The 26,503-nt window shown below is 41.7% G+C and overlaps 2 protein-coding genes across 3 annotated transcripts; both read right to left on the reverse strand.

The window, feature by feature from the left end:
* Positions 1-4,702: 4,702 nt before the first annotated feature.
* Positions 4,703-19,910, reverse strand: pdia2 (protein disulfide isomerase family A, member 2). The gene is made up of 11 exons (XM_031729784.2): positions 19,561-19,910; positions 18,622-18,828; positions 17,230-17,363; positions 16,998-17,135; positions 15,854-15,970; positions 15,612-15,737; positions 15,237-15,431; positions 14,969-15,089; positions 5,171-5,349; positions 4,913-5,089; positions 4,703-4,834 (listed from the first exon to the last, which is right to left on the reverse strand). The coding sequence occupies exons 1-11, from the start codon at positions 19,835-19,837 to the stop codon at positions 4,778-4,780; spliced, it is 1,728 nt and encodes a 575-aa protein (XP_031585644.2). The 5' UTR covers positions 19,838-19,910; the 3' UTR covers positions 4,703-4,777.
* A 1,674-nt stretch (positions 19,911-21,584) lies between these two features.
* Positions 21,585-22,852, reverse strand: LOC116312413 (protein PERCC1). 2 transcript variants are annotated; one of them, XM_031729828.1, is made up of 2 exons: positions 22,761-22,852; positions 21,585-22,671 (listed from the first exon to the last, which is right to left on the reverse strand). In XM_031729828.1, exon 2 carries the CDS (start codon positions 22,655-22,657, stop codon positions 21,803-21,805), a length of 855 nt encoding a protein of 284 aa, XP_031585688.1. In that variant the 5' UTR covers positions 22,658-22,671; positions 22,761-22,852; the 3' UTR covers positions 21,585-21,802. The 2 variants fall into 2 exon arrangements, with proteins under 2 accessions (XP_031585688.1, XP_031585689.1); XM_031729829.1 differs by having other exon boundaries at positions 22,766-22,822.
* Positions 22,853-26,503: the final 3,651 nt, after the last annotated feature.

Consider the following 26,503-nt stretch of genomic DNA (forward strand, 5'->3'; position numbering starts at 1 on the left):
TGGAAAGAGTCAGTTGTAAGGTAGTTTATGTGGCGGTTTGGCTCTTTGTGTGCCAGGCCAACACGGAGTGTCATATTACTGCTTTTAAGTCTGAAGCTCTGATTCTGCCATAATAGCTACTTGTATTATCTCTCCTCCTGACTGCTAAACAATGAAAGGCGCTACATATTTTCCAGTCTTTCATTGTTTAGCACTGCTGGTTTAAAGTGACCACGTCAGAACAGTACACACAGTGTAACATGTGATGGCGTAAATCAGTCTTTTACTCATACTTCACATACTTTAGTGTTTTTAATAGTGCCACACACATTAATCTTAGCTATGTTTTAATGTAACTATACAAGCCAGATACATATATATCAGCAGCTTCATCCCTTTTATGGATTATAGAATAAAAACAAATGTAAAATCTAGACTGTTAGTACACATTCAGAAATAGCATGAGTTCAATATAGTTGTACTGTTTTTAAACTGGTGTGAAATATTCACCCTTTTAAACGTGTATTACTCATCATCCGCCTTTTTATAAAGATGACACCGAATTATTACAGCATGTAAACACAACTCTGACTGGCAAAGATGTATTTTTCTACCCCTATATCAGAGAAAACCGAGCGTATCAGCCATGAAATGCACCCGCTGAGTGCAGTCAAGTCACTCGAGCTCACATGAGACTTCGCTCTTATGTAAACAAGACACATCCGAGTCCCGATACCTGATCCAGACAGGCACAGACCTGCCTCTGCCACATAGACATTTCCAATAACGCCTGCCAACAACCTTATGGCTCATTACCCGCTAATTAAATAGTGTAATGTGTGATATATCGGAGCAGTGGTCTTACCTTGGGCAAATGAGGAAGAACGACTGGCAGGAGGAAACACGTACCATTGCTGATCATGGTCATCACATCACAGCCTGTTAAACCTGTTCTCTCCTGGAATTGGAAACATTTTACGTCTCACAGTGAAAACCAACCCTCTTTACCTGTTTGTCTTATTAGTCACCTCTGCCTGTGCAGAGGTTTTCCTTTCAGGAAGAATGGATTGTACAACTTAATGGCACCCTCATAAACACAGGACATTTAAATTATCAATGCAATTTTTTAAAATCAGTCTATACCTGCTTACTAGGTGGAATCACTATATTTAGACTACTACATCTACAGCAATAAAAAAAAATCTTTTATAGTATGATTTATTATTAGATACCCAACACAAAGACTAATCATTCTTTATGAGGCAACTATGGAAAGTTTCTTAATAATTGGCAATCATTTATAATATTTCACAATTGTTTATAAAAGTCACCACTCCTCCTCTCCTTTTTTTACCTTATTTTTTCCTTCTCTCTACAAACACCTCCGCATTTAATCATTAGCTATTATTAATCTCCATCTCTCTTACACAGTGTGCCTTTTGTCCTGTCTTCCTCTCCTCACTCCCTCACTCGCAGCAGACCGCTGCCCCTCCCTAAGTCTGGTTCTGCTGCAGGTTTCTTCCTGTTAAAAGGGAGTTTTTATATATGCTCTAAGACAACCGGTGCTTTTTTTTCTTTCTTTTTTTTCATTTTTTCCCCAAAGTTTTGCAAAGATAGTAACTGGACTGGTTCTTATAAAGCGCTTTTCTACTCCACTGGAGTACTCAAAGTTTTATGCAACTGCCTCGTTCAGCCAGGCATGTTTTTTGATGTTTTCTCTCCAGAAATTACACATATTCACACTCTGATAGATGCATGAGAGAACAGCTTGGGATTGGTATCTTGCCCAAACACATTTGGCAGCTATACCCCCGCCAGCAGCCTGAACTGTTGACACTTGGCAGAATAGATCCATTTTTCTCATCCTATCGTCTGAAAGTTGTAACAGAAATTGAGACCCATCAGACCAGGAAATGTTTTTTCTAATCTTTTATTGTCCACTTTTAAAGAATCCATGTGAACTGTATCGTCAGTTTCCTGTTCTTAGCAGACAGGAGTGATGTGGTCTTCTGCTGCATTTAGAGACCTTGGTTGTATGTAGTGCTTATCTGAGTTACTTTTGCTTCTGTTCATCTCAGAGTAGTCTGGCCATTCTCCTCTGACCTCTGACATCAACAAGGCATTTTCACCCAGAGAACTGCAGCTCACTGGATATTCTCTCTTTTTCTGACCACTCTCTGCAAACCCTACAGGTGTTTGTGGTGAATAATCTCTGTAGATGACCATTTTCTGAAATTCTCAGACCACCCTGTCTTGCACTATGACAGTAAGTGCCACATTGAGTCACTTAAATCACCTCTCTTCCCCATTCTGATGGTCACTTTGAACCTCAGCTGGATACTCTGCACACCTAAATGCATGTGAACAGTGAATGTATGTGCATTATTATTATCATTAGGCAGGTTAAAGCATATTATTATCGAATTAGTTAACTTTTTTAAGCCTAGAACCATTTCAAATACTTCTCAATCAGCTCAACAATTATCAGCAAACACAAACTTTTTCTCTCCAGTTTGTCACAAACTGTGTCTGTGAGTGCTACAGCTGCTCCAGTGTTAAAGTGACACACTGAGAGATGCAATGCTACAATAAAAAGACCACAAGAGAAGAAGATGAGAGGTTATTTGCAAAGGTAAGGACTGTTCAGCGAGTAAGTTTTAGAAAATCAAATTTAGATCTGCAATTAATGTTGATTCACTTTAGAGTTTTTTTAACCAAATGTTGGATCAAAATTGCCAAATTATGTCTGTAAAATGTCTTCCAAAACAAATTAAATATACGAATTTTGTCTTATTCAGAGCTTGCATGAAAACAGCTGGCAGTTTAGTTCAGGCTACACCGGTTAGTTTGCTGTATCATGATAACATTTACAATGACGCACTATTTGGGATGGGAGTACTGTTACTAGGTTACATCAAGGGTGTTAGGATCCTTGGGTCCTAACGCCTCCTAGTTTCTTGAGTTTTTCTTGATCCTCCCAGTTTCTTGAGTTTTGTAGGTTTTTGGTTCATTCTTGGAGTTATTATGTGATTACACTGTAGTTCTTCATAGCCTAGTCAGTGCACGAGTTACCACCCTCATACCTTTCTGGTCTTTTGAACTGGTACACTCCTGCAAGATCACTGAGGTCTGCAGATCAAATGTTCCTAGGTGTCCCAAAGTCCAGATTAAAGCACAGAGGCGATCGGGCCTTTGCCGTGACTGCTCCAAAACTCTGAAACAAACTGCCGCTTCACATCAGGACCTTTTATTCCTTGGCTTTTAAATGAGAATAAGTTCATACTACTTTTATTTGTCTTATTTCTTACTCAAATCTTCTCATTTTATGCTTCTCTTCTTAAATTTTGTCATGTCTTCCTATGTTTTTATCTCTTTTGATTATTTAAATGTACAACACTTTGCTCAACAGTTGTTGTTTTAAATGTACTATATAAATAAATTCAAGCTCGTTGGCTGTAACCTGTTTGTATTTTGATCTTTTGAGTGTGTAAAATTTAGTTATCTTCATCTGTGGCCCTGGTCATGCTTCTGTGTCAACTCTCACTGTGCCCTGTCCCTATGGTTGGTCACCCTGTTGTCTCAGGTCAGTCATGTCTCTGTGTTTATTTAGTCTTTACCTGCATCTAGTTTGTCTCGAGTCCAGGTCTCCTTCTCTGTGTTTGTTTATTTCCCAACTTATTTCGAGTCTCTTATGTGTGCATTGTGTTTTTGCTTCTCCTGTCTTGTTAGCCTGATTTAGTTCACATGTGTTCCCATTCCATCTCCCTCATTACTTCCTGTGTCTATTTAAGCCCTTGTTTATCTCTCTCTCAGGCTGTGTGTCCTGTCTCTTTGGAGTTCCTGTGTAGTTTCCTAGCTTGTATTCCCACATGTCTGCTTAGTCTTTCTATTCAGTCTCATGTGAGTTCAGCAATAAAGCTGCTTTTGAGTCCTCCATATTGTATAACAACTCTACCTCCCACACAGTGATAAAGGGTAGCAGACATTAATTTATATTTGAGGTGATGCTGATTAGATAGACGCACTGATTTCTACTTTTTACACTAGATTTATTGTATTAAGGGGATTAGAAATAAGCCACATAGCTCACAACACATACAAGATAAAGAGCAGCGAATATCAGAGCAGCAGCACAAGTCAGCTGATCACAGTTTGTACACAAAGAAACTCGCAGAACAAATCATTATGTGACTCGTTTCCAAGAAATTTCTAAGAAATTCTTTTCACTGCACTGCTACGTCCAACCTTAGAGCCCCCCCGCCAAATCCAACTTTAATCCCTGCCCACAATATTGAGTGTCTTGAGAAGTCTATTGTTATGAACCGGTGTTATATAACCAAACTGAGTTGAATAGAAATTTATCAGATACCCAGTATTAAAACGGATGAAGAAAAATTGTATTTGAAACATCATAAAAACACAGCTGTGAGCTGTGTTCATATTTGTTTTCTTTTGACTGTTAATGCTCTTAAAAAAAATGCAGCAATGCACATCCATCTTTTATTGCGCTGTTTGTATTTGTAATGTTATGGAAAAATGATCCTGGTCCAGTGTGTCCTCGTAATCCTGCTGAAGCTCAATTTTATGACACATTTGGAGAGTCTCTATAAACATTACCGTCTGTGTTGAACCTGTCAAATTCAGCCGTGTGAAGCACTCAACAGACATATAAAGAAGCAAGCATCACTGCAAAAAGTTTAAAGCTTTTTCACAACGAAGCCGACACTTTAAACCTGTATCACTTTTATTAAGAAAATTCAAAGTTGCTAGGTTGATCCTGATTGGCCAAAAAGTGACATTACAGCTCATCTTTGGATGTTTTATTGGTCTTTTCCTCTGCGGACTCATCGGGCTCCTGAAAAAGAGGAAAATGTGTGAACTGTGGGTTATTTTTAAAAGAAAAACAGCATAAATCTGCAGCGGTAACACAAACCTTGCTATCGCCAGCAGCCTTGTCGCCTTCCTTTTTCTCATCCTCCTCATCCTCATCATCATCGTCATCCTCATCCTCATCCTCATCCTCAACCTTTTCCTCTTTAGGTAAAACTCCTCCACCATCCAGGAATTTAGAAAATGTCTCCAGGTCCCTTTGTCCAGTGTATTCGATCACCTGAGAGAAAAAGAAAGTATGCACTGTGTCCACGTGTGTGTGTGTGTGCGTGTGTGTGTGTTTCTGTGTGTGTGTGTGTACCTCTTTGTCACCAGCTGGGAAGTATTTGAGTGTTGGGAAACTCTTAATGTCAAGAGACTCCACTTCATTGGCTGTGGCGTCTAGTTTGGCTATGATGATGTCATCATGGTCGGCATATTTCTCACCAAGCTCATCCCAGATGGGAGCCAATTCCTTGCAGTGTCCACACCATGGAGCATCTACACTCAGACACACAGAGATACACATACATTGGTGGGGGATTAAAGGAACCTCATTTTAATGTTGGTGAAGATGAATTAAAGAAAGGTGGATTATTTCAGCTGTATGTTACAGTAAACACAGAGAAATAACCATTTTAGAGATCTGCTTCGTTGCTTAAAGGAAATGTGGAAGGATAGGAGGTTCTTACCGTGTTTGAACAAACCTTAAGTTCAGCTAAATAAACGTTAACTTTCTTAATGCCAACTCCCTGTTTAGTACATACTAATCTACACACACTACATGGAGCAAAGAACTTGGCTAACTCCATGTTCCACCGACAGGAGCTGCTAGAGATGCAAACTCACGCCATGAAGCTCCTGGTGCACAGTTTCTGTGCTGATGTTAATGTCAGAATGGCTAGGTGTTTGACTTTATACACCTGTGGCAATGAAACTGAAAGCACCTGAATTCGAGGATTAAAAGGCGTTTCCTAATCCTTTTGTCCACATAGTGTATGTTCTTTATTTTAGAAATCCAGCTGAACTGTTGGCCTGTCTTACTGCTCTAGCCCCATCTGACTTTGGAGTAGTGACGTGGCCACGGTAACAATTACTTTCTTCTCACATGTTCATCGCTCCTACTCTCGTCTGGATTATTTTTTGGTCAGCAGCTCACTGCTGAGTGACATTTCAGACACTGAGATTCACCCTATAACTGTCAGCGATCATGCTCCTGTATCTCTAACACTAATGCAGAAGAATAATACCACACTAAGTAAAAACTGGAGATTTAATACATCACTGCTTAAAGATGAAGACTTTATTAAATATTTTAAAAAAGAGTGGACTTCATATTTAGACTTTAATGACATTCCCGGAACATCAGCTTCTGTTTTATGGGAAGCAGGGAAAGCTGTGATGAGAGGTAAAATAATTTCTTTCTCATCACATAAAAAAAAAAAAAAGAAAACAAAAATATTCAGGAATTAGAAAAAACCATCAAATCACTAGAAGAAGCCTACGCGTCCCACCAAGATCAGGAAACATTGAACAAAATACGCAAAACAAAACTAGAATTAAATGAGATAATTGATAAAAAAACCAAATTCTTAGTACAAAGACTACGCTTACAAAATTATGAACATAGTAATAAATCCGGTCAATTTCTAGCAAACCAGCTAAAATAAATAAAGAAAAACAACTATATGTGCTGTTCAAGATTCATCTGGGAACACAGTATATGACCGAAACAAATAAACAACATCTTCAGGGATTTCTATAAATCGTTGTATTCACCACAAATAAACCCATCTAAAAAGGAAATTGATCAGTTTTTAGACAACATAACTCTCCCAAAATTATCAGACTCTCAAGCAATGGCACTGGATTCGCCACTGACATTAGGTGAACTCCAGGAAGCCCTGATAAGTATGCCCAATAATAAGGCTCCAGGCCCAGACGGCTTTCCTGCAGAATTCTACAAAGAATTCTGGACGATTCTAGCACCAGTTTTTACAGAACGTTGTTGGAAATCAAAGAAAAGGGCAGACTTCCATCAAATATGAATTCTGCAAACATTAATCTCCTGCTAAAACCAGGCAAAGACCCTGTATATCCCTCAAGCTATCGTCCAATATCCCTTATAAATGTAGACCTCAAAATTATCTGCAAAGCTCTCTCGAAGAGACTAGAGAAAATAACCCCCCTCTTAATTCATCCTGACCAAACTGGTTTCATAAAAGGTAGGCACTCATCAACAAATACACGTAGATTACTTAATTTGATAGACTACTCATACAGTAAAAACCTTGAAACTACAATATTTTCTTTAGATGCAGAAAAAGCGTTTGACAGAGTTAACTGGAAATTTCTATTTACAACTTTAAACAAATTTGGTGTTGGATCTTCTTTCATCAGCTGGTTAAAAATATTATATAATTCCCCAACAGCTTTTGTCAGAACAAATGACCAGACATCCTCCAGCTTCTGTCTCCTGAGGGGCACCAGGCAGGGATGCCCACTCTCCCCTTCAATTTTCAATTCAATTCAATTCAATTTTATTTATATAGCGCCAAATCACAACAAAAGTCGCCTCAAGGCGCTTTATATTGTACAGTAGATAGCACAATAATAAATACAGAGAAAAACCCAACAATCATATGACCCCCTATGAGCAAGCACTTTGGCGACAGTGGGAAGGAAAAACTCCCTTTAACAGGAAGAAACCTCCGGCAGAACCAGGCTCAGGGAGGCGGCCATCTGCTGCGACCGGTTGGGGTGAAAGAAGGAAAACAGGATGAAAGACATGCTGTGGAAGAGAGACAGAGATTAATAACAGATATGATTCGATGCAGAGAGGTCTATTAGCACATAGTGAGTGAGAAAGGTGACTGGAAGGAAAAACTCAATGCATCATGGGAATCCCCGGCAGCTCACGTCTATTGCAGCATAACTAAGGGAGGATTCAGGGTCACCTGGTCCAGCCCTAACTATATGCTTTAGCAAAAGGAAAGTTTTAAGCCTAATCTTGAAAGTAGAGATAGTGTCTGTCTCCGAATCCAAACTGGAAGTTGGTTCCACAGAAGAGGGGCCTGAAAACTGAAGGCTCTGCCTCCCATTCTACTTTTAAATACTCTAGGAACAACAAGTAGGCCTGCAGTGCAAGAGCGAAGTGCTCTAATAGGGTGATATGGTACTACAAGGTCATTAAGATAAGATGGGGCCTGATTATTTAAGACCTTGTATGTGAGGAGCAGGATTTTGAAATCAATTCTGGATTTAACAGGAAGCCAATGAAGGAAGCCAAAACAGGAGAAATATGCTCTCTCTTTCTAGTCCCTGTCAGTACTCTTGCTGCAGCATTTTGGATTAGCTGAAGGCTTCTCAGCGAGTTTTTAGGACTTCCTGATAATAGTGAATTACAGTAGTCCAGCCTGGAAGTAATAAATGCATGAACTAGTTTTTCAGCATCACTCTGAGACAGGATATTTCTAATTTTAGAGATGTTGCGCAAATGGAAGAAAGCAGTCTTACATATTTGTTTAATATGTGCATTGAAGGACATGTCCTGGTCAAAAATGACTCAAGGTTTCTCACAGTGTTACTGGAGGCCAAGGTAATGCCATCCAGAGTAAGAATCTGCTTAGATACCATATTTCTAAGATTTTCAGGGCCGAGTACAATAACCTCAGTTTTATCTGAATTAAGAAGCAGAAAGTTAGCGGCCATCCAGGTCTTTATGTCTTTAAGACATTCCTGCAGTTTAACTAATTGGTGTGTGTTACCTGGCTTCATGGATAGATGAACTGTTTGCAATTTTTATCGAACCACTAGCAGCAGCAATTAGACAGAATTCAGTAATTAAGGGCATAAAATGCAAGAATGTGGAACATAAAATCAGCCTTTATGCGGATGATGTGTTACTCTTTCTCCAAAATTCACAAACCAATATCTCTGGGGTGATTGAACTGATAAACTCTTTTGCAAGAATATCAGATTACTCAATTAACTGGTCAAAATCTACAGTCCTTCCGATTAATTGCTCCTTCCATAATTCCTCTTCTACTCCACTGCAATCGGGAAATATAAAATATTTAGGTATTAATGTTTCTCCCAAGCTTGCAGATCTAACTAAATTAAACCATATCCCACTTTTAAAGAAATTAGAAGGTGATCTGGCTAGGTGGAAATGTCTACCCATATCACTCATGGAAGGGTTGCTGCTATAAAAATGATGGTATTACCAAAATAAATTATTTATTCTCAATGATCCCAACTAAACCGCCGCAAGATTGGTTCAGATCTCTAGATTCATATATGTCCAAATTCCTTTGGAAAAATAAGCCCCCACGTATAAGCTTAAAAACACTACAAAAGACCAAGGATAAAGGAGGATTAGAACTACCTAACTTTCAGCACTACTTCTTAGCCAACAGGCTTCAGTTTATCTCAGGATGGCAAAAACATACCCTCTTAGATGAACCTTGGCTAGATGTAGAACAAGCACTTTGCAATAATCTAGAGATTTCAAATCTACCATTTATTAGCTCAAACATCCAACGACATGAATGCTTCAAAAGCATCAACATCAACTCTTCTCTGACAGCATGGTGGGAGTTTCTGAAGTTGACAGAGTCTTCATTAATCCCATGCAAACGTACACCTATCTGGAACAACCCTGACATATTACAAAACAATAATATGATAAACTTTTCAGATTGGAGTGGTAAAGGAATCAAATATTTAGAACATATACTAGAAGGAACAGAATTTATTTCATTTGACAGACTAGTTACACTGTCACGGGATCAGCAAGAAAAGATTTTTAGAATATCAGCAAATTAAATCCATAGTAAAAAGAGATTTAAACCGGGTCAAGATGAACTACAAACACCACCAAGTGTGGTTCAATTTCTGACTCTTAAAACCCCAAATTACTGTCCAAAATATACAGAATGCTTTCTAAAATAGGCGAATCAATATCACTTCCTATTGCAAAATGGGAAGCGGATTTATCAGTTAACTTAGACCAAAACTTCTGGTCTCAGATTTGCTCAAAACCTTTCATCTAATTAGAAATCCCAGTCTTCAATTAATTCAATACAAAATACTACATAGAGTGCACTATACAGGTCATCGGATGTTCAAGATGGGCTTTACGTCTACCAACAACTGCTCACACTGCCAAACCAATTCACCGGACAATTATATCCACGCTCTTTGGTTCTGTCCACCAGTTCAGAAGTTTTGGCGCGAGATATGTGAAGACTTATCAAAGTGTCTGAAATGTAACATTCCAACTTCGCCTTTAGTGTGTTTGTTGGGCAGCTTAGATAATGTCACTACGGAAAAGAATATAGCCCATATGGTTTTCACTGCACTATGCATAGCCAAGAAACAGTCCTCATGAACTGGAAAAATAAAAATAATCTTAATTTTAACCAATATAGAAATTATCTATTAGATTACATTAGTCTTGATACAGCCTCTGCCACCACATCAGATCAATTGCTCTGGGCTCCTTTGATCAGCTCCATCACCTAGTGGGGTGGGGGTCATAGTTTGGTCCCACCTTCACTGTTGTGATGGGTGTGGGGGTAGGGACAGGCTTAGGGCATCGGGGGTTCCCAGGAGCATCTTCCTTGGGGGGCTCAACCCGGGGTAGCGGTCATGGCCAATTAAGGGCTCTGTTGGCTCTTGGGTGACGGTTCCTCGTGGCTGCGTGCAGCGGGGCTAGGGGAGGGTCTGTGCTGACGGACGTGGGTTACTGACCTGGTAGCCTGGCTGCCCCTGGGTGGGTCCGGGATGGGCGTGAGGTTCTGGGGGCGTTCCGTCTCTGGGCTGGGGCCCTGGCCGGGCCTCAGGGGCCTGGGTCCTGGTTGGTGTGTTGCGGGGTTGGGGGGGGGGGGGTGTATGGGGGCCCAGCCCTGGCGCAGGGTGCCGCCGGTGCATCGAGCCACCTGGGGGGCTCTTCAACTGGTGGGGGAGGTTGTCACATCTTGCAGGAGCTTTCCTCTCTTGGGAACTCTCTCTGCAGGAGGGGAGACACAGGAGAGGTGGAGGAAGCTCTCAGCCTGGGCGTCTATTGTCTTGTGTAGTCTGGAAGATGAGTGGATGATGGGGTGGGTGTAGTTTTCTCTGTGGTGGGGTCGGGTGGACTGTCCCGGGCTCTGTGGGGCTGGGCGGCGCTGCTGCACTGGGCCCCGGTCCGGATGGGCCTGGGCCCCCCCTTTCCTGGCGGGTTGCAGAGTATGGGGGTGCCTACTGGGGTCGGGGAGCTGGCCCCAGGGAGGGGTCACTGCCCTCCTTCCTTCCCCCTCCCATCTCCAGCTGCCTCCCTCTTCTCGCTCCACCACAGTCACCCACACATGCAGGGCCTTGGGGTAGGGGTGTGTCACCAGGGTGCAGGGGAGGCATCCCCCCCCCTCTGTCCCCTTCTGGCTGCCTCTGCCTCAATTTTATCCCACAACTTAGACATTCACATTACTCACACTCTCATTACACATACATATAGGATCTTGGGGGTGGGCACGCCACACAGAATCCAAATTACCATCAGGGTGTACACCTCACCCCTGGCGTCGTTGCCCACCTCTCAATTTTAAATACACGTAGACATTGAGGGCTAGCAGGAGGGGCTATGCGCCTACTTGCTGCTCTGGCAGGTAGCTCCATGCCCTCCTGGGTTTTAAATGCACCTTAGAACACACATACATCAACACTACATATGAGCGGGTGGAGGGAGGTTTGAGTCTTCACACACCCCGTTCTCTGCGGCCTGCTGGAGCGGGGGGGCTAGGAGGAGGAGTTGGCCGTCCGACTGGGGTCTGGAATGTGGGGCCTCCCTGCTGCTGCGGAGTCGGGGCGGTCTGCTTCTCCCCACTGCAGGGAAAAGGGTAACACCACCTGGGTCTGGGTGCAGTTTCCCCTCCAGGGGCAAGGGTACCGGACCCGGTTCTTAGAATACGCTTGGGGAGAGTGATTGTGTGTACAGCGTCTCTTTATGTCTGTCTCGCGTTGGTTGAGTGTGGAATAATTGCCTATGAGAGCATGAGGGTGGGAATGGATGTTTGTATCTGTGTGTGCCTGTATGTCTGTGTCTATATGTCAGGTTGGGTATCAGACGCCACCTCTCTGGGGACATCTCAGGCCCTCCAAGGTTTGGAGGCCTATCTCCCCCCACCACTTCCCCTGCCGGTGGTGGACGCCTCAGACATCAGTGCGTTGGTGGTTCTCTGTGTCCGGGGTGGGCGCCCAGGTACACACCGGCTCACTCCTTGGCGGCTGCTTATCGGGGCCTGGAGCCTGGGGCTCGCTCGGGCCACTCGGAGGCGGGTGTCCTCGGCCTCTCGGCCCGGGCTCGGTCACTCAGGCACAGCTGGCTGCCGGGCGGAGCTCACGGGCACGTCACTGCAACCCCGGCTTCTGCTCCGCGGCTGCTGAATGACCCCTCATCTGGGACTCTCCTCATCTCTTTCTGGGATAGTGCGGCTGCCCCTCTGTTGGTCTTCCTTGGTCTCTTGTGTTCTGGGGGCCTCTGGATGTCTGGAGTTTTGATCTCCTCCATACCTGCTTCATGCCCTGGAGGACGGGGCAGTGGCCCCACACCCTCTAGCAGATCATTACATGAAGGAACCTTTTAAAAACAAGCGCGTTCATGCTCACAGGTGCACACACAGGTGATCACACACAAACTACACCCTTTTTGGCTCTTACCTCAAAGCACACTGTGCGCTGTCGATCTTACGTGCTGCACAATAATGTCTAACATTTAGTATTTACTGTCATATTCCCATAGATCATTGTGATGTTGTTTATTACCCTCGTTTTCTTCTGCTTGCTTTCTCTTTCTTTCTCAACAGGTGAACCAGATGATCAATATATGTATTTTTTTTGTCTGCTTATTTTGTTGGTTTTTGGTTTTTTGCCCTTTTTCCCCGTCCCTCTTCCCCGCTGTTTTTCTTTCCCTCTTTCTTTCTCCCCTTTCTTTCCCCCAGTTAAGTCTGTCCCGTATTCAGCAAGTGAAAATAAAATAAACAATAAAAGGTGAATCAAATGGACCATTACGGCAAGGCTGGGATGGTCAATTTGGTAAAGTAAATCCGTTGGGCATCTTTCTTCGCCTTTAGACAATAATTCTGATGGCAAAAGAACCAAACGGGACAGGTAAAAAAAAAAAAAAAAAAAAAAAAAAAACAATTACTTGTGTTAAGTGAGAACAATAATCTTCTTACAAAGTATGTGCCCTTTTTCCACCTTAATAGGTGGGCTAATCTGAATGAAACTTGCATTACTAACATCTAGATGTTTTTTTTTTAAGATTCATTATAAACCCCAGCTCTGTTAATTTTCATAGATATCATCTTCATTTTATCATACCTCTATAAATGTGATGTTATCTTCTCTGTTTGCGTTTCTTACTTTTGTTCATCTATTCACCAACAAATACAGAATGAAGAATTTGAAAAACTGCCGCAAGCCTGGCATAAACAGCCTTTAGGATGGGTTGTTGCTAACTAATATTACCTTTTTGCAGTTGTGTGACTCCATCCATATATTAAAGTTGGAATTTACTTCCGATTGTGTCCAGACTCAAGATACATGCAGTGTAGACACTGAACAATTTATTAATAGGCGGACACAAAAGGTCAGCGTCACCAGATCAGCATCTGACCGAAGGCGAAATATCTTCACCGTCTCACCCTCTGCTTCTGTATGTGTGTGGCACCAAATATTGGCCAAAAAAGTGTTTTTGAAGAACAACGCTATGGCAAAGTGAAGGTGACCTTTGACCTTCTGGCTTTAAAATGCTATTTTATTAGACATTTTTTGGCTGTAGTCTTGACTGGTTGCATTGATGTTTGGCCAGCAAATTCTAATCAGCTGTTCAGTGTGTGCAAGAGAACGTTTAAGCAAATTTTGGCAGGATTAAAAGATTAAAAGACAGCCACAGCACAATTATCCCTCGAACATATAAAAAGAACAAGTGTGAATTTATGCTACTTTTTCTCCAGGCTAAGCTTTTTTTAGAGAGTTTTTTCCCAAATCCGGATCTTTCTCCACATGCCTGCTTTGATTACAGGAGTGGAATCAGTTGCTCGGTGGCTTGAGTTTCCAGCTGCCAATCATCTGCAATCATCTTTGCCTCAAATATCGGTCCTTAGCTCCAGCATGCTGCCCAATCACATAATCAGCGGCTCAGTTCCTCGGGCCACTCACTAAACCTCTTGCTAATTCCTTGCTGATCCACTCCTTGAGTGGACCTCTGGTCTCCAGCTTGCACAGATTACTTGTGTCTGAGTGTCCCTCTCTGCTGTCACCGGCTCAGATTAGCCTTCGCTCATCTGCATCAGGAGTCTGTGTGCATGCTGCCAGCTCCAACCCTTTTACCAGCTCATTCTGCTTCTCTGTCTCAAACACTTCACGATGTTCTTTGGTAAACTGTAAATAAGTATTGCTTGACCATGCTTCTGCTTCCTGTCGCTTCACTTTGAGTTCTCTTCAGCTTTAACACAAGACTTGAATAATAATGTTATCATATATTAGATGCTGCATCTAATATCAGTACCTCCTTCACTCAGTAGCTCAATTTACTTCTGTTAGTGCTTGTTTTGTGTCCTCTTCTGTAGTTTCTGTAACATTAAAATCATTCAGTATGCTATGGACTCTACAGCCTTTGCTCCATGCTCTCTTGAGAGGATGTTTTGTTCAGAAGTAGAAAATTCAAGGAGTTCTCCCTCCTTGAATCCACTGTTGGTGGATATGCAAATATTTTTCTTGTCAAAGGTTTAAAGACTGCATTGGAAATGTCTATCCTCAGTGTTTGTGCAGTGTTCCAGCTGCCAAATTTCCTATTAGGATTCGCTTTTAAGTTATTAAGATGTCGGAAATCCTGCTCACAGGTAGGCTCATTAAAGTTAGATGAGACACCAGAGCAACTCTGAGCAGATTAGTGCCAGACTCTAAACATCATTTAGTGAAGCAGCTTAAATCAAGGAGTAATGAATTTGAAGTCAGAGAAAGGTGATGATCAAGGTGATGTTGGCAAACTTCACTGCAAATTTGACTGAGTTGAATAATAAACGAACGCTCTGATTTCACAAGATCCCTGTCCAGATTAAAGTGCAGCTTGACTTACAAAACTCAACAAACACATTTTTGGTCGGGTCCAGAGCGACGGAGTCAAAGTTCTTTCCCACCAGGATTTTTACTGGTCCTTTGTCCCAGTCCTCTGGGATGTCCTCTGACCGATAGTAAGGCTGCAGAACAAAAACGGACGAGTTAAAAGAACTCGTACTTCTACAGTACTTTACTACTCATTAATTACAACAAGTGCTTTTAACCTAACATTCACATGGAGTCACATACAGACTTGAGAAGGTGGGGACTGTGTGCGCTTGTAGTACCTTTGCAGTACCATCCACAACCTCTTGGCACAGCTGTCGTAGTGAGTCTATGGTCAGCTCCTCTGAGTCACTGGCGTACTTCTTTCCCGTGTCCATATTAATGATGCGCAACGTGGGGGCGTCGTCCTTGGACACGGCAAAGTAGCTCAGCACGTGTGACAGGGGCTCTGACACGTCTATCAGAATGAACAGCAGCTGTATGACACACACACACACACACACACACACACACACACACACACACACACAATCACATTTCCAACAGTTTAGAGGACAATGCACTGATGAAACAAAGTCTTCACCTTACATTGTAATGATCCACAACACACACACACACACACACACACACACACACACACAGAGCAGGACAGTTACCTTTCCTTTGAACTCCTTGGCAACAGCCTTGAATCTTTCCAGGAGCCTCATCTGACTCTCCACTGTGGAGTTCATGAACAGAAGGCAGTGCACGTTGATGCCAGAGTTGAAGACTTTGTCTGCTACCTGAAAATACACACACACACACACACACACACACACACACACAGTATTATGCTATCATTTTTTAAATGTAATTGCAGTTTTCTCTCTTTGTGTCTGCTCACAGGTGTGTGCGTTACCTCCTGGCTGAATCGGATGATCAGCTGCAGGCTGTTTTGCTTGATGAAGGTGGTCAGGTTGTTTTTCTCCAGCTTCCCCTCTTCTGACAACACAAAGTCTGCTCTGCCATCATCAAACTAGCAAACACACACACACACACATTTACATTTTACATACTTGAAATATTACACGTGCAGAATTAATGATCATAATTCGGTGCGTTCTTTCTCCACATCTATAACACAGTAGTTACTGTACAATCTACCCTCTCAAATCCATAAATGTTGTACTAATTAATGTGTTTTGTTCTTTAATACAATTTTAGTGGTTTTCATGTTTGATTTGTTACCTCATATCTGTACGTTTTTCTTTAACATACAGTAGGTTTAAATGGTTTTCTATGTTTGGTTTTTCTTAATTATCTATAAATACTATCAACCTACCAGGTTGCATTTTCCCTTTAAAATAAATACAAATATTATTGCAACTATTTCGTCAAATTCTCACTGATTCATCAAAATCTGTTTTATAGTGAAGTTATTCAAAGAAATGACTCATAGACTCAAAGAAGTTGATTCTGTTATATGTCACAGTCTCTTTTTCTGATGTTTTTTCTCTTCATGGTCAATAGGCTTAATAATTTATTTTATCATCAGCTACATGGCCATGGATAGCATAAAGTTATCAAAACATATATGTAACATTTAATTTTAATGATCTTTGATTTTTTTTGCATAACTGAAACTGATCAGAATATTCTTAAACGGACCGTTTGCGTGGTCTGCAGCGCCGCTGCAGGAAACACCTGAGTCTCATCTTTGTGCTGTTGTGTTGGTAACTTCCTTCAGCTACAGCCGGAACCACGGGGTCTGCGTAACCAGGGTCTGCAACCTTTACACCCAAAGAGCCACTTGGACCCGGTTTCACGCAAAAGAAATCACTGGGAGCCGCAAATACTTTTTGACATCTAAAATGAAGATAACACTGTATATATTGTTTTTTTACCTTTGGTGTGAACAACTAAGGTGTGTGCTGTGAAAAGCGGTTCACGTTTGCCGTGGTATGTTTTATGGGACTTCTGCTCCTGAACCTCTGCGGAACATGCACTCACTATCTCCGGACACTAGATGGCGGCAAAGCAAAATCTCTGAAAAATATTTGTACCTTTTTGAAGAGCACCACGGAGCTGCCTTTCACCTCATACTTCTGGAAAACCTCTGGAGTGGCTGTGACTCCAAACTCTTGGTCGGGCATGTCCATAGCAACTTCCTTAAACACCTGAGCAGCTTCACTATCCAAACTCTGCAGGACAGGGTGGAAGCATGGGGTTATACCATGAACGAGCACTCATAGATGATTGCATGATTTAATGTTAGCACTGGACAGAAGGACAGACCTCGAAGAATCCCACTACAGTGATGTTATGGGCGTCTATGAACTGAGCTGCAGAGTCTGCAGACTCCAGGGCTTTAGCACCGGGGCCAGTGCGACGCTTCATCCACTGGATTATCCCTATCGTCGTCCTCTTACCTGCAGAGACAAGGTCGATATAAAGCGGCTGTTTCAGGTGCTTTGAAGCAACGAGTCCCCAACGTCAGCTTGTAGCTCAGCTTTGAGCAGAAATGATAACAAGAGAGTAGAAACAGGCAGTCAGTGAATTCAATTAAGTAAAAGTCAGAAAGGTAATGCGTATTTGTAATGGCTGCTAAAAGTCTGGCTTAATTAGGAAATGTTGGAATTGCTTGCTAGCTTTTATTTTTAGTACTAGCTAAAAGGTTATAGGTAAATATTTGAAACAGCCAGGGAGGTCAAAGTCATTTTATATCGAAGGTCACATACCGTCAACCCAGCTTTGACCTTAAGTAAGTCAGTATAAAGAGGTTTAACTGCACATTGCTAAATGTGTAGTTAAATGTATAGAAATCTTCCTGTAGTAAATGAAACAAATCTGTCAGCAAGACTTAAATTGTAAGAAATAAATTTGTAAAAGTACAGAAAAAGTTCTGGTATCTTATAGCACAGACTGTCCTGTAATTATAAAGCACATTTCATTAATTCACAAAAATACCTTTTTTTTTAAACTTTGGACCCATTTATTTCTACAGTCAATAGTGAAAAAACAAGAACTTTTCTGTTGTTTATTTGTTTATCTGTCACTTAATTACACATGAAGTGCCTTGGGGGAGGTTTTTAGCAGAAAAAACGTTAAAAGCCCAAAATTGTCATCTAAAAAATTTTTTCCAAACCTGTCCAGTGGCTGAATTTGACTCTTTGCTGAAAAATGATTTCACAGTAACTATTGTAGTAGAATGGGTTCAGATCAACTGGTTTTAATATGAGAAGTGGTGCTGATGAAGGGCTACTTTTTAAAAAATATATTTTTCATTTTACACATTAGATTCTTATTGTAATAAAGTTGAGCGAAAGACCAGTAAAGACCTCAAGGCAGATTCCAACCCTTATTGCTTATGGGTCAGCTGCTCTACTCAGTAAAGCAGTACCCATCCCACAGGCCTTTGTGGGAACCACAGCTTTGACACACAAAGACTCAGAAAAATTATAATAATTAAAAAAGCTCTAACACCAACTAGGTTATACAGTAGGTTAAACACACACGTTTGGTTCAGTGTGCAAACTGACAGATGATAACCCTCGAAGGTGCTGGGAGGTGGAAAAATGCAAACTATACACAATCAGGTGATGATGTTCACTGATGATGCATAAAGAGCTGCTTGTGTTTGTGTATAAGTGTGTGTGTGTGTGTGTGTGTGTGTGTGTGTGTGCTCACCGGTGTATTCGACAGGCTCTTTGCGGTCTCCATTGATGAAGAGTTTCAGAGTGGGGAAGCTTCCGACGTCAAACTCTTCGGCCAGCTCTTTCTCCTCCGTGGCATCCACTTTGGCCAAGCGCAGCTCCGGCTCCTCCTCCTTCAGCTTCTCGGCAGCCTCGGCATAAATTGGCTCCAGCTGTTTACAGTGACCGCACCAAGGAGCATCTACAGTACATATAAAAACACATGAACGCACACAGTTCAATGAAAGTTACCGCGAGAGTGAGAGACAGAGGGAGACACTGAAAACTAAAGGGGTTTGTCCACAGCAGGCCTCTGCTCTGCTGCTATCAGCAGCTCCTGTCCAGATACTCATGGAAATGAGCAGCTGATATAAAGTGGCAGTTGGGCTCCGTCTTTCTCCCCCATGTCTCATTTCCTTGTCCTGGCCTCTCCGCTTCAGTTCATCTGTGGGAGAGTTGAACCCGCACAACACCTGGACAGGACGTGTCACGTGTGCGATAATGCCTCGGCGCTGTTAAAGGCTGGGAAAGAAAACTTAGACTTTCTCTCGTTTATAAATTGATCAAATTTTAAATTCCTTGTCAGCAAAATGAGATAATCTTTTCACTTCCTGCCATATTTTCTAACCTTCTTTGATCAGTTTAGATTAGATTAGATGTTCCCACGACATTTACATCTTAGTTTTCATGTTATTACATAAAATCTGCACATCTTACCTATTAGTTCTTCTTTATGTGACCCTTATGCCAACCTTTGCTGTCACTGATGTTATTTGTGCATAAAAGCAACTCAAATTTAATAAAAATTGTCTCAAAGAAGACAAAGAGATAAGAGAAAATTCATCACAAGTTATTAATGGCATCAAACTGGCACAAAAGAGCTCATTTATCATAATAAACAGGATTTTTCCAGAACATAAGACATCCCACTTACAGAATTCAACCAGTAAATACTGATTCTCGCTGAGGGCTCTTTCAAAGTTGTTGATGTGAAGGATCATGACATTATTCTCCTCCTCTATCTCAGTTGTTTTCTCTTTCTTTGGTGCCTCTGCCTCCTCCTCCGCCTCCTCGGTCGTCTCCTCCGATGCCTCCTCAGACGTCTCCTCTTGCGACTCTGTCTGCTTGTCAGTGCTGTCCTCGGCCTGCGTGCAGGAGGCCCACAGCAGCAGGCCCAGCAGCGCCATGAACAAAAGCTTGTGAGTCTTCATGTCTGCGTCTCTGTCTGAGCTGCTCTGGTACCCGTGCTTAGGTGTAGGTGACCGTCAATGCATGTGTCTTTTACTCTTTGTACGATTATTTATCTAAGATGAAGCGTGTGTGTCAGAATGTTACTGGCCTTCCCTGTCATCCAATCAGGCGTCACGCCTGTAAGGGAAACTTTCCAGTCTCGACCAATCAAACGATGCCTTGTAGATTCAGAATTGGGTAAACTGGATGATCGACTGCTGTGGTTGATCACACGTACACCTACTCGTATGTTTGTGTTTGTTTTTTTTGTTTATAGCGTTTAAATAGACACCCCCCCCCATGGACCACATGGTAGCATTAAAACACTCCTTTTAACTTTAACTCCTCTTTCTGCTCCTTATCAAACCCTCATTTACCTAAAACTCCCACAGTGATACTAACAGGTGGATTAACAACTCTTACCTTTTATCACACCCTTTATGTTTACTCAAACTACAGAGACCACTTTCCACAGTTGCCCCTGTCATGACCTCAAATTTAAATCCACATCACCATTAAACAGGAAACATAGCAAGTTTTTCTGTTTTCTCTTCAAGCTAGCAACATGAAATATCACTTAAGCTGAGTGCCGCAACATAGTGGTGTCTTTGTCACACAGATGCTTTGCGTTTTACTGTGCGTGTTGATGTGCGCTAATCTAAAACCAGTACATGTAACACTCACACTCACAGCGCTGAGTCTTTCTGCACAGGCAGAGGTTGTCCAGCTGTTTTCAGGATTTTAAAACTTGCTTCAAAAGTTGAGATTGAAGTTCGAGCTCTAAAACAACCGCAAGGTTCTTTTTTTAAACCTTTGTGTTTCTCTAAAACGTATGTTTTGAAAAGTCTTATTTATTTGCTGAATTCAGTTTTTTTATATCGCACCAGATGAGAACAACAGTCATCTCAAGGTGCTTTATATTGTAAGGTAAACCTTTATGAGCAAGCACTTGGCAACAGTGGGAAAGAAAAACTCCCTTTTAACAGGAAGAAACCTCTGGCAGCACCAGGCTCAGGGAGCGGCAGCCATCTGCCATGAGCGGTTGGGGTTGATGAGAGGGAGACGGGACAAAAGACGTGCTGTGGAAGAGAGCCACATCTGTTTCTGCTTATAACTTTAAAATCAATGAGTATCTTTGAACGTTACTGAACTACGTCCAGGTTTCACAATGTTGCTCTGAGATTCAAAGAAGCAGGTCATTGCTTCCAGCATCACGCTCTGTCTCCATTTGTAGTTTCCTGTCATCTCTCTAATACCGACTCACAGATAAAGGTAAATTGGGCATAAATGTGAAGGGTTTCACTCCAGGAAACAACCGCTAAAGAAAAGTTTGTTTTGCTACCCGTCTGTTTAACCTTGGACAGCATCTATGTACAGTACAGACACCGTGACATAAATGATGGGTGTGGTGAGTAGTGTTTTCTTTACACCTGTAACCCAATGCTGTAGCCACACACAGCAGGGATGTGACAGCGTCCTGGAGTGCACCTGTGCATCCATGCGGCAAAACAAGAAGTTAAACTCTGTAACCTGAGAATTTTGGGTTTTTTAACAGCTACATGACTGTATGACCAAAACAATGATGGATTTTTTTCGGAAAAATTACATTTTTCGACCCGACACAGCCATATTTGACAAAATTCAAACTGTGAATTAGCGAGTAAATAACAGCAACAAAGAGCCAACACTCATGTTAATGAATTTATTTTATAAAATATCAGCAGCAGCTCTACAAAATATTATGCAACAGAAATAAAGCGTAACAGTTTCACATCCGATTATGTTACAATAGTAGAGGACAGGATGGGTCCTGGTACATTTTTTTATTAAACTAAATCTCACTCTGCTCACATGGCAGGTTCTTTGTCCTGACCCTTTAAAACTGCAGAAAACTGTGTAAGGATCATAAGTGGAGTCTTTTCAGTCCCAGGCTGAGGCTGGCGTGATCAGTGCTGCATGTTTGTGTTCTCCGTCAGCGTGTGAGTGAGCTCCGGGTTTGGATCCCAGTTCGCCAACAGGTCGCTGAAATCTGGCTGAGTGCTGTCGAGGGTGTGCATGTTGTGCTGCGCTGGGACGTTATAGTGCATGTGCGCGTTATCGTCCGTGTGTGTGAGGTCCTGCGAAGGCGAGGCGCCGGTCCTGTGTGCGATGTCAAGCGTGTTACTCAGAGTGACCAGGGAGCAGCTGGGGATCGGCTCGGTCCAGAAACTGAGAGGGAGGTGTCGTTTGATCATCGGTTGGCCTCGGCCCTTGCTCGGGGCCCTGAGGTCAAACAGTTCAGCCAGGGGCCCCAGCCCACTGCTGTTGCCTTTTGCAGCCGCGGCTCTTTGCTCTTCAGGACAGGCCCCGAAGCTGTTCTCCTGCACCTCTGGACTTCCTGCTCTCGCTATTCTCATCAGGTCGTCATAGTAACGCAGACGCCCACTGGTGGTGATGGAGATGGAGTCGCTGTAGATGTCGCAGGCTTCTTGGTCACCCGAGCAGCGACCGAAATAGCGCTGCACATCGCGATTGATGACGTCGGCGAACCTCAGCAGCTGCTTGGTCACATCCAGAGCATGGTGAGCGGGGTTTAAGAAAACCTCCTCCAAACCTTCTTCCTCTTCCTCCTGAGCCTCAGATTCTTCGTCCTCCTCGTCTTCATCTGCCTGTCTCTCTTCCTCGTCTTCTCTCTCCTCTGGCTTCTCTTGCAACTTCTTCTCGTAGTCACTGTCCTTACACGGAGAATGCTGAAAAATCATGGGGAAGTAGGCCGGAGTCGGAGCCTGGATGAGGAAGTTCCTGATGATGCCTGCAGCCATGTCGGCTTCTAATCCTGATGAGATGAATGCAGAAAGAGGGACAGTAAGAACTTGATTGGGAATAACAAAAAAAGCAAAAAATGCCTATATTGAGTTTCCTTACCTTACCTTGCTGCCAGGTTTAGTGTCTGTCCAAGAATAAAGGTCTGGCCTGGGTCACTGATGGATTCACTCGGTGTGCCCTCCAGGACCGGCCCTCTATATATACCTCCGCACACGGCAGCAGGCGTGTGTGTGACTGGCGTCGGATGAGGCAGCTTCCAGGACAAATATTTGCGTGCGGGATTGGTCAAACACACATTGTTTACTTTATCACTGGGCAACCGGGGAGGGGGGCCGAAGCTAATGGACCCTCTGCTAGGGGATGATGGAGATTTGTTATCCAGACGCGGACACAAACACATCATTGCCTTTTTCCGTCCCTGTTATCAGGCTAGTTAAAGGATAAAAGAGCATGAAATCAAATCACATGCTGTTTTGACTTTTAAAGGGGAACACTTTGAACCCACATCAGCCCACCACATGCCCCCTACGACAGCAGGCTAACACACAGGCTGTCCAGACACACTCTCCCTAACGCACGACACAGTGTAATATTCTTTAAAGCACCCAAGTAATGCGCCAACGGCCGCTGGTTGACTTGGAGAATAATACAGAGAAAATCAGAGTGCCCTCAAGGAAAAAACTGATAAGCAGGTGAGGCCTGTGAGCGTCTCATGGTGTAAAACCACTCAACCAATTAAAGCTGACAGGGAGGAGATCCTTTATCATTTATTGTCAATATACAAAAAGACCAAAACTACAAACTCTATGGTGTTGCACCATCTTTCTATGATTTGCAACTTCCCTGGTTTGTGTTGGGATTCGGCCTCCTGAGCTTATTCATTCAAAAAGATTTTAAAATAGATTTTCAGATACCAGATGTCCTATCACATACTTTTAAAGTAAAGTTTTAGAGACCTGCACCACCAATTGTGAAGTCCATAAAATGCTGTTCAGCTTCTGGGTTTGGTGTAGACCTAAAAAAGATGGCCACAAAGACAAAAGTAGGTTTGTTTTCAGTGCTGTTTGTCCAAAAAGCTACCAACATAAACCCATGTGCTTTTCTAACTTAAAACTGCATCATTAGTTCCGCAGACATGGATTAAGGCTAGCCTTGGACTAAAAGCTTTAATCAGTGGAGATTGTTATTGATTATTGACTTAGGCTTAGTCTGTGTCTATGAACCAGGCTGGTACTGCTTCAGAACAAGAGTCCCTTAAAAACACAAAGAGAAAAACAAAGAGAACAGAAATAACAGATTTCATCTGTAAATTAAGTTTTGCAATATGCTCTATCTAAGTTGGTACTTACAGATAAAGTTTAAACTGAAACTTGAATTTTTGAAATCAAAAAGGAAATACGCTCTTCACAACGTGTGATTCAGGAAACTGCACAATAATTGCAGCAGTCTCACAGATTAAGGCCGATTTGACCTGGTTTGTACTGTAACATCATATATTCGTGTCTTGCTTCTGTTTATATGTGCATGTAGAGCATTATTTAATGTGTGTGTGTGTGTGTGTGTGTGTGTGTGTGTGTGTGTGTTATCAGGACACCCTGACTCCCCTGGCCTGCCTGTCATCAGTATCCAGGCTTCTGTGTTGATTTTAGGACTAAAGATCAATAGCAGCAATATGTCAGCTCTCAAGAGGCTGACAAAGAATTACACACGCTTTTAGGCACACAAGCACATAGACACGCAAAACAAACACAGTAACTTTGTGATTTGTCTAACATGTTATATTCATTATAAAAAGCACACATGCAAACTAAAGATTTTAGACCATTTTCTGTGACAAAATACAATAATTTAGATGTTTGTACAAGATAAATGGCAATTATTGACATTTTCAGTTGTCATTCTTTAATATTTAGTTATGATAAATAAAAATTAAGTCATCATAAAATCTTTACTTACTTATACATATGGCCTTTGGTATCAGACCCAAAAGCTACAGGTGTTCATGTAAACAAGAAATATTGCTTCATGAAATGAATAATGTTTTTAAAAGTGATACATAATATTTCTAAAATGGTTATTATTAGTTATTATTTTTAATTAATAGATGTTAGAAACATGCAAACCTTTAATTAAATGGTGAATTAAGAATGAGTGTCATATCCTGTCCACTGTTTCTCCTCTGTGCACCCCGTTTTACCCGTGTTATTTTAAAATTAACTAAATAAAATAAAACAATATTATACATATCTTTGCTGTTAATTGAAGGGAGAACATGAACAATATGGAATAATAAAAAAAATGTGACTACATTTTAATAAAAGTTCTTTTTGATCTCAAAGATATGAATTGAAATTACATCACACTTCAAAATAAATCATGAGTTTTCTTTGATAATACTTGCTTATTAACACCCTCTTTAAATATATTTGAGTAAAGTCAGGGACATTTTTCCCTTTCATATTTACAAAAATATAAGAGTGACTGTACATTGAACACTTAGTCACAGAGATGAGACTGTCCCATAACAGGGAGAAGAATTTGGGCAAACTTGTTATTAGGGCTGGGCCATATCATACCGTTCACGGTAATACCGGTATAATGTTAGGCAATGATAAGAAAATGAAATATTGCGATAGAATATGGTTAAAACGTGCATGCGTAGTGCCTTTGTTTTCATACGCACATGGCGGAAAAAGCATGAATGAGAATGAGAAGGGCGAAAGCGGATCATTGAATGAAACGGATGAACCAGAATTGGTTTGTAAAAATGGTGCCAACTTCAGTGGTGTGGAACTGGTTTGGCTTTCGTCCGTCAGATACACACCAAAGCACATTTTTTGGCAGAGCATGCAAGCAGGCTGTCATTATTACCAAACCGATTTTATGTGGTACACGGCGCTCAAAAATCTGTCAAAAAATGTTTTAGTACAACTTTCGTAAGCTACGAAGTTGCACCGCTTGATGGATTGTCGGAGCATTACGGCTACCTTAGTCGGAAGCAGTGTTGGTCAAGCTACTTGAAAAAAGTAATCAGTTACTAATTACTGATTACTTCCCCCCAAAAGTAATCCCGTTACTTTACTGATTACTTATTTTCAAAAGTAATTAATTACTTAGTTACTTAGTTACTTTTTAAAAACACAATTTACAACCTGAATAGGTGATAAAGCGATAGATCTTTCAGCCCAATTCTACTTTTTCTGCATAATCCATCATACAAAATGTAATCAAATCGAAACGTCTCTTTTTAAAACTTTAAATCTTTTAACTTTATGCATCAAGCAAAAACTTAATTATATGCAACATTCTCTGACTGGAAGAAATTTGTTTAACATTTAAACCTATTTTCTGCACATTCCAGCACATAAAATAAAATATTTTTTTGTGTTTACACTAGAGATGGACCGATACGTATCGGTCCGATACTGACCTAAATTACTGGATCGGATATCGGCGAGAAATAAAAAATGTAATCCGATCCATTAAATATCAAAAAAGCACCTCACAAAACTTGCGACACGGCGTAACTCGGCTCATAACCGTAGCACGTCTGAGCAGTATGCCTCACGTGACAGAGCGGCTGTGTGTATTTGTAGCCTCGCTACCAAACCAGCATTTCATCTCCGAGGAAGTTATCCCAGAGAGAAGTAAAGCAAGTGTGTAAGTTCATCTCTGAATGTTTGTAAAGCGTACCCACGTTAAGCTTAATAACCGATATATGGAGCGACTGCCTTTCTCTCCCTCACCTTCCTGCGGCTACTTCAATAGTGAAACTGCTTAATGATCAGCTGATCGGCTTTTCTGTCGCGAGTCCGTAGCTCTTCTTTGTTTTTGGCCCACTT

The sequence above is a fragment of the Oreochromis aureus genome, linkage group 6 (genome assembly GCF_013358895.1).
Source record: "Oreochromis aureus strain Israel breed Guangdong linkage group 6, ZZ_aureus, whole genome shotgun sequence".
In the NCBI taxonomy this organism is placed as follows: Eukaryota; Metazoa; Chordata; class Actinopteri; order Cichliformes; family Cichlidae; genus Oreochromis; species Oreochromis aureus.

Excerpts from the sequence above, each read along its gene's own strand:
- pdia2 (XM_031729784.2), bottom strand. The coding sequence starts at position 19,837 with ATGAAGACTCACAAGCTTTTGTTCATGGCGCTGCTGGGCCTGCTGCTG. Across the intron at positions 5,090-5,170 it reads TCCCAGCTGGTGACAAAGAG|GTGATCGAATACACTGGACA; the intron begins GTACACACACAC and ends TTTTTCTCTCAG. Across the intron at positions 4,835-4,912 it reads AGGCTGCTGGCGATAGCAAG|GAGCCCGATGAGTCCGCAGA; the intron begins GTTTGTGTTACC and ends CCTCTTTTTCAG.
- LOC116312413 (XM_031729828.1), bottom strand. The coding sequence starts at position 22,657 with ATGGCTGCAGGCATCATCAGGAACTTCCTCATCCAGGCTCCGACTCCG.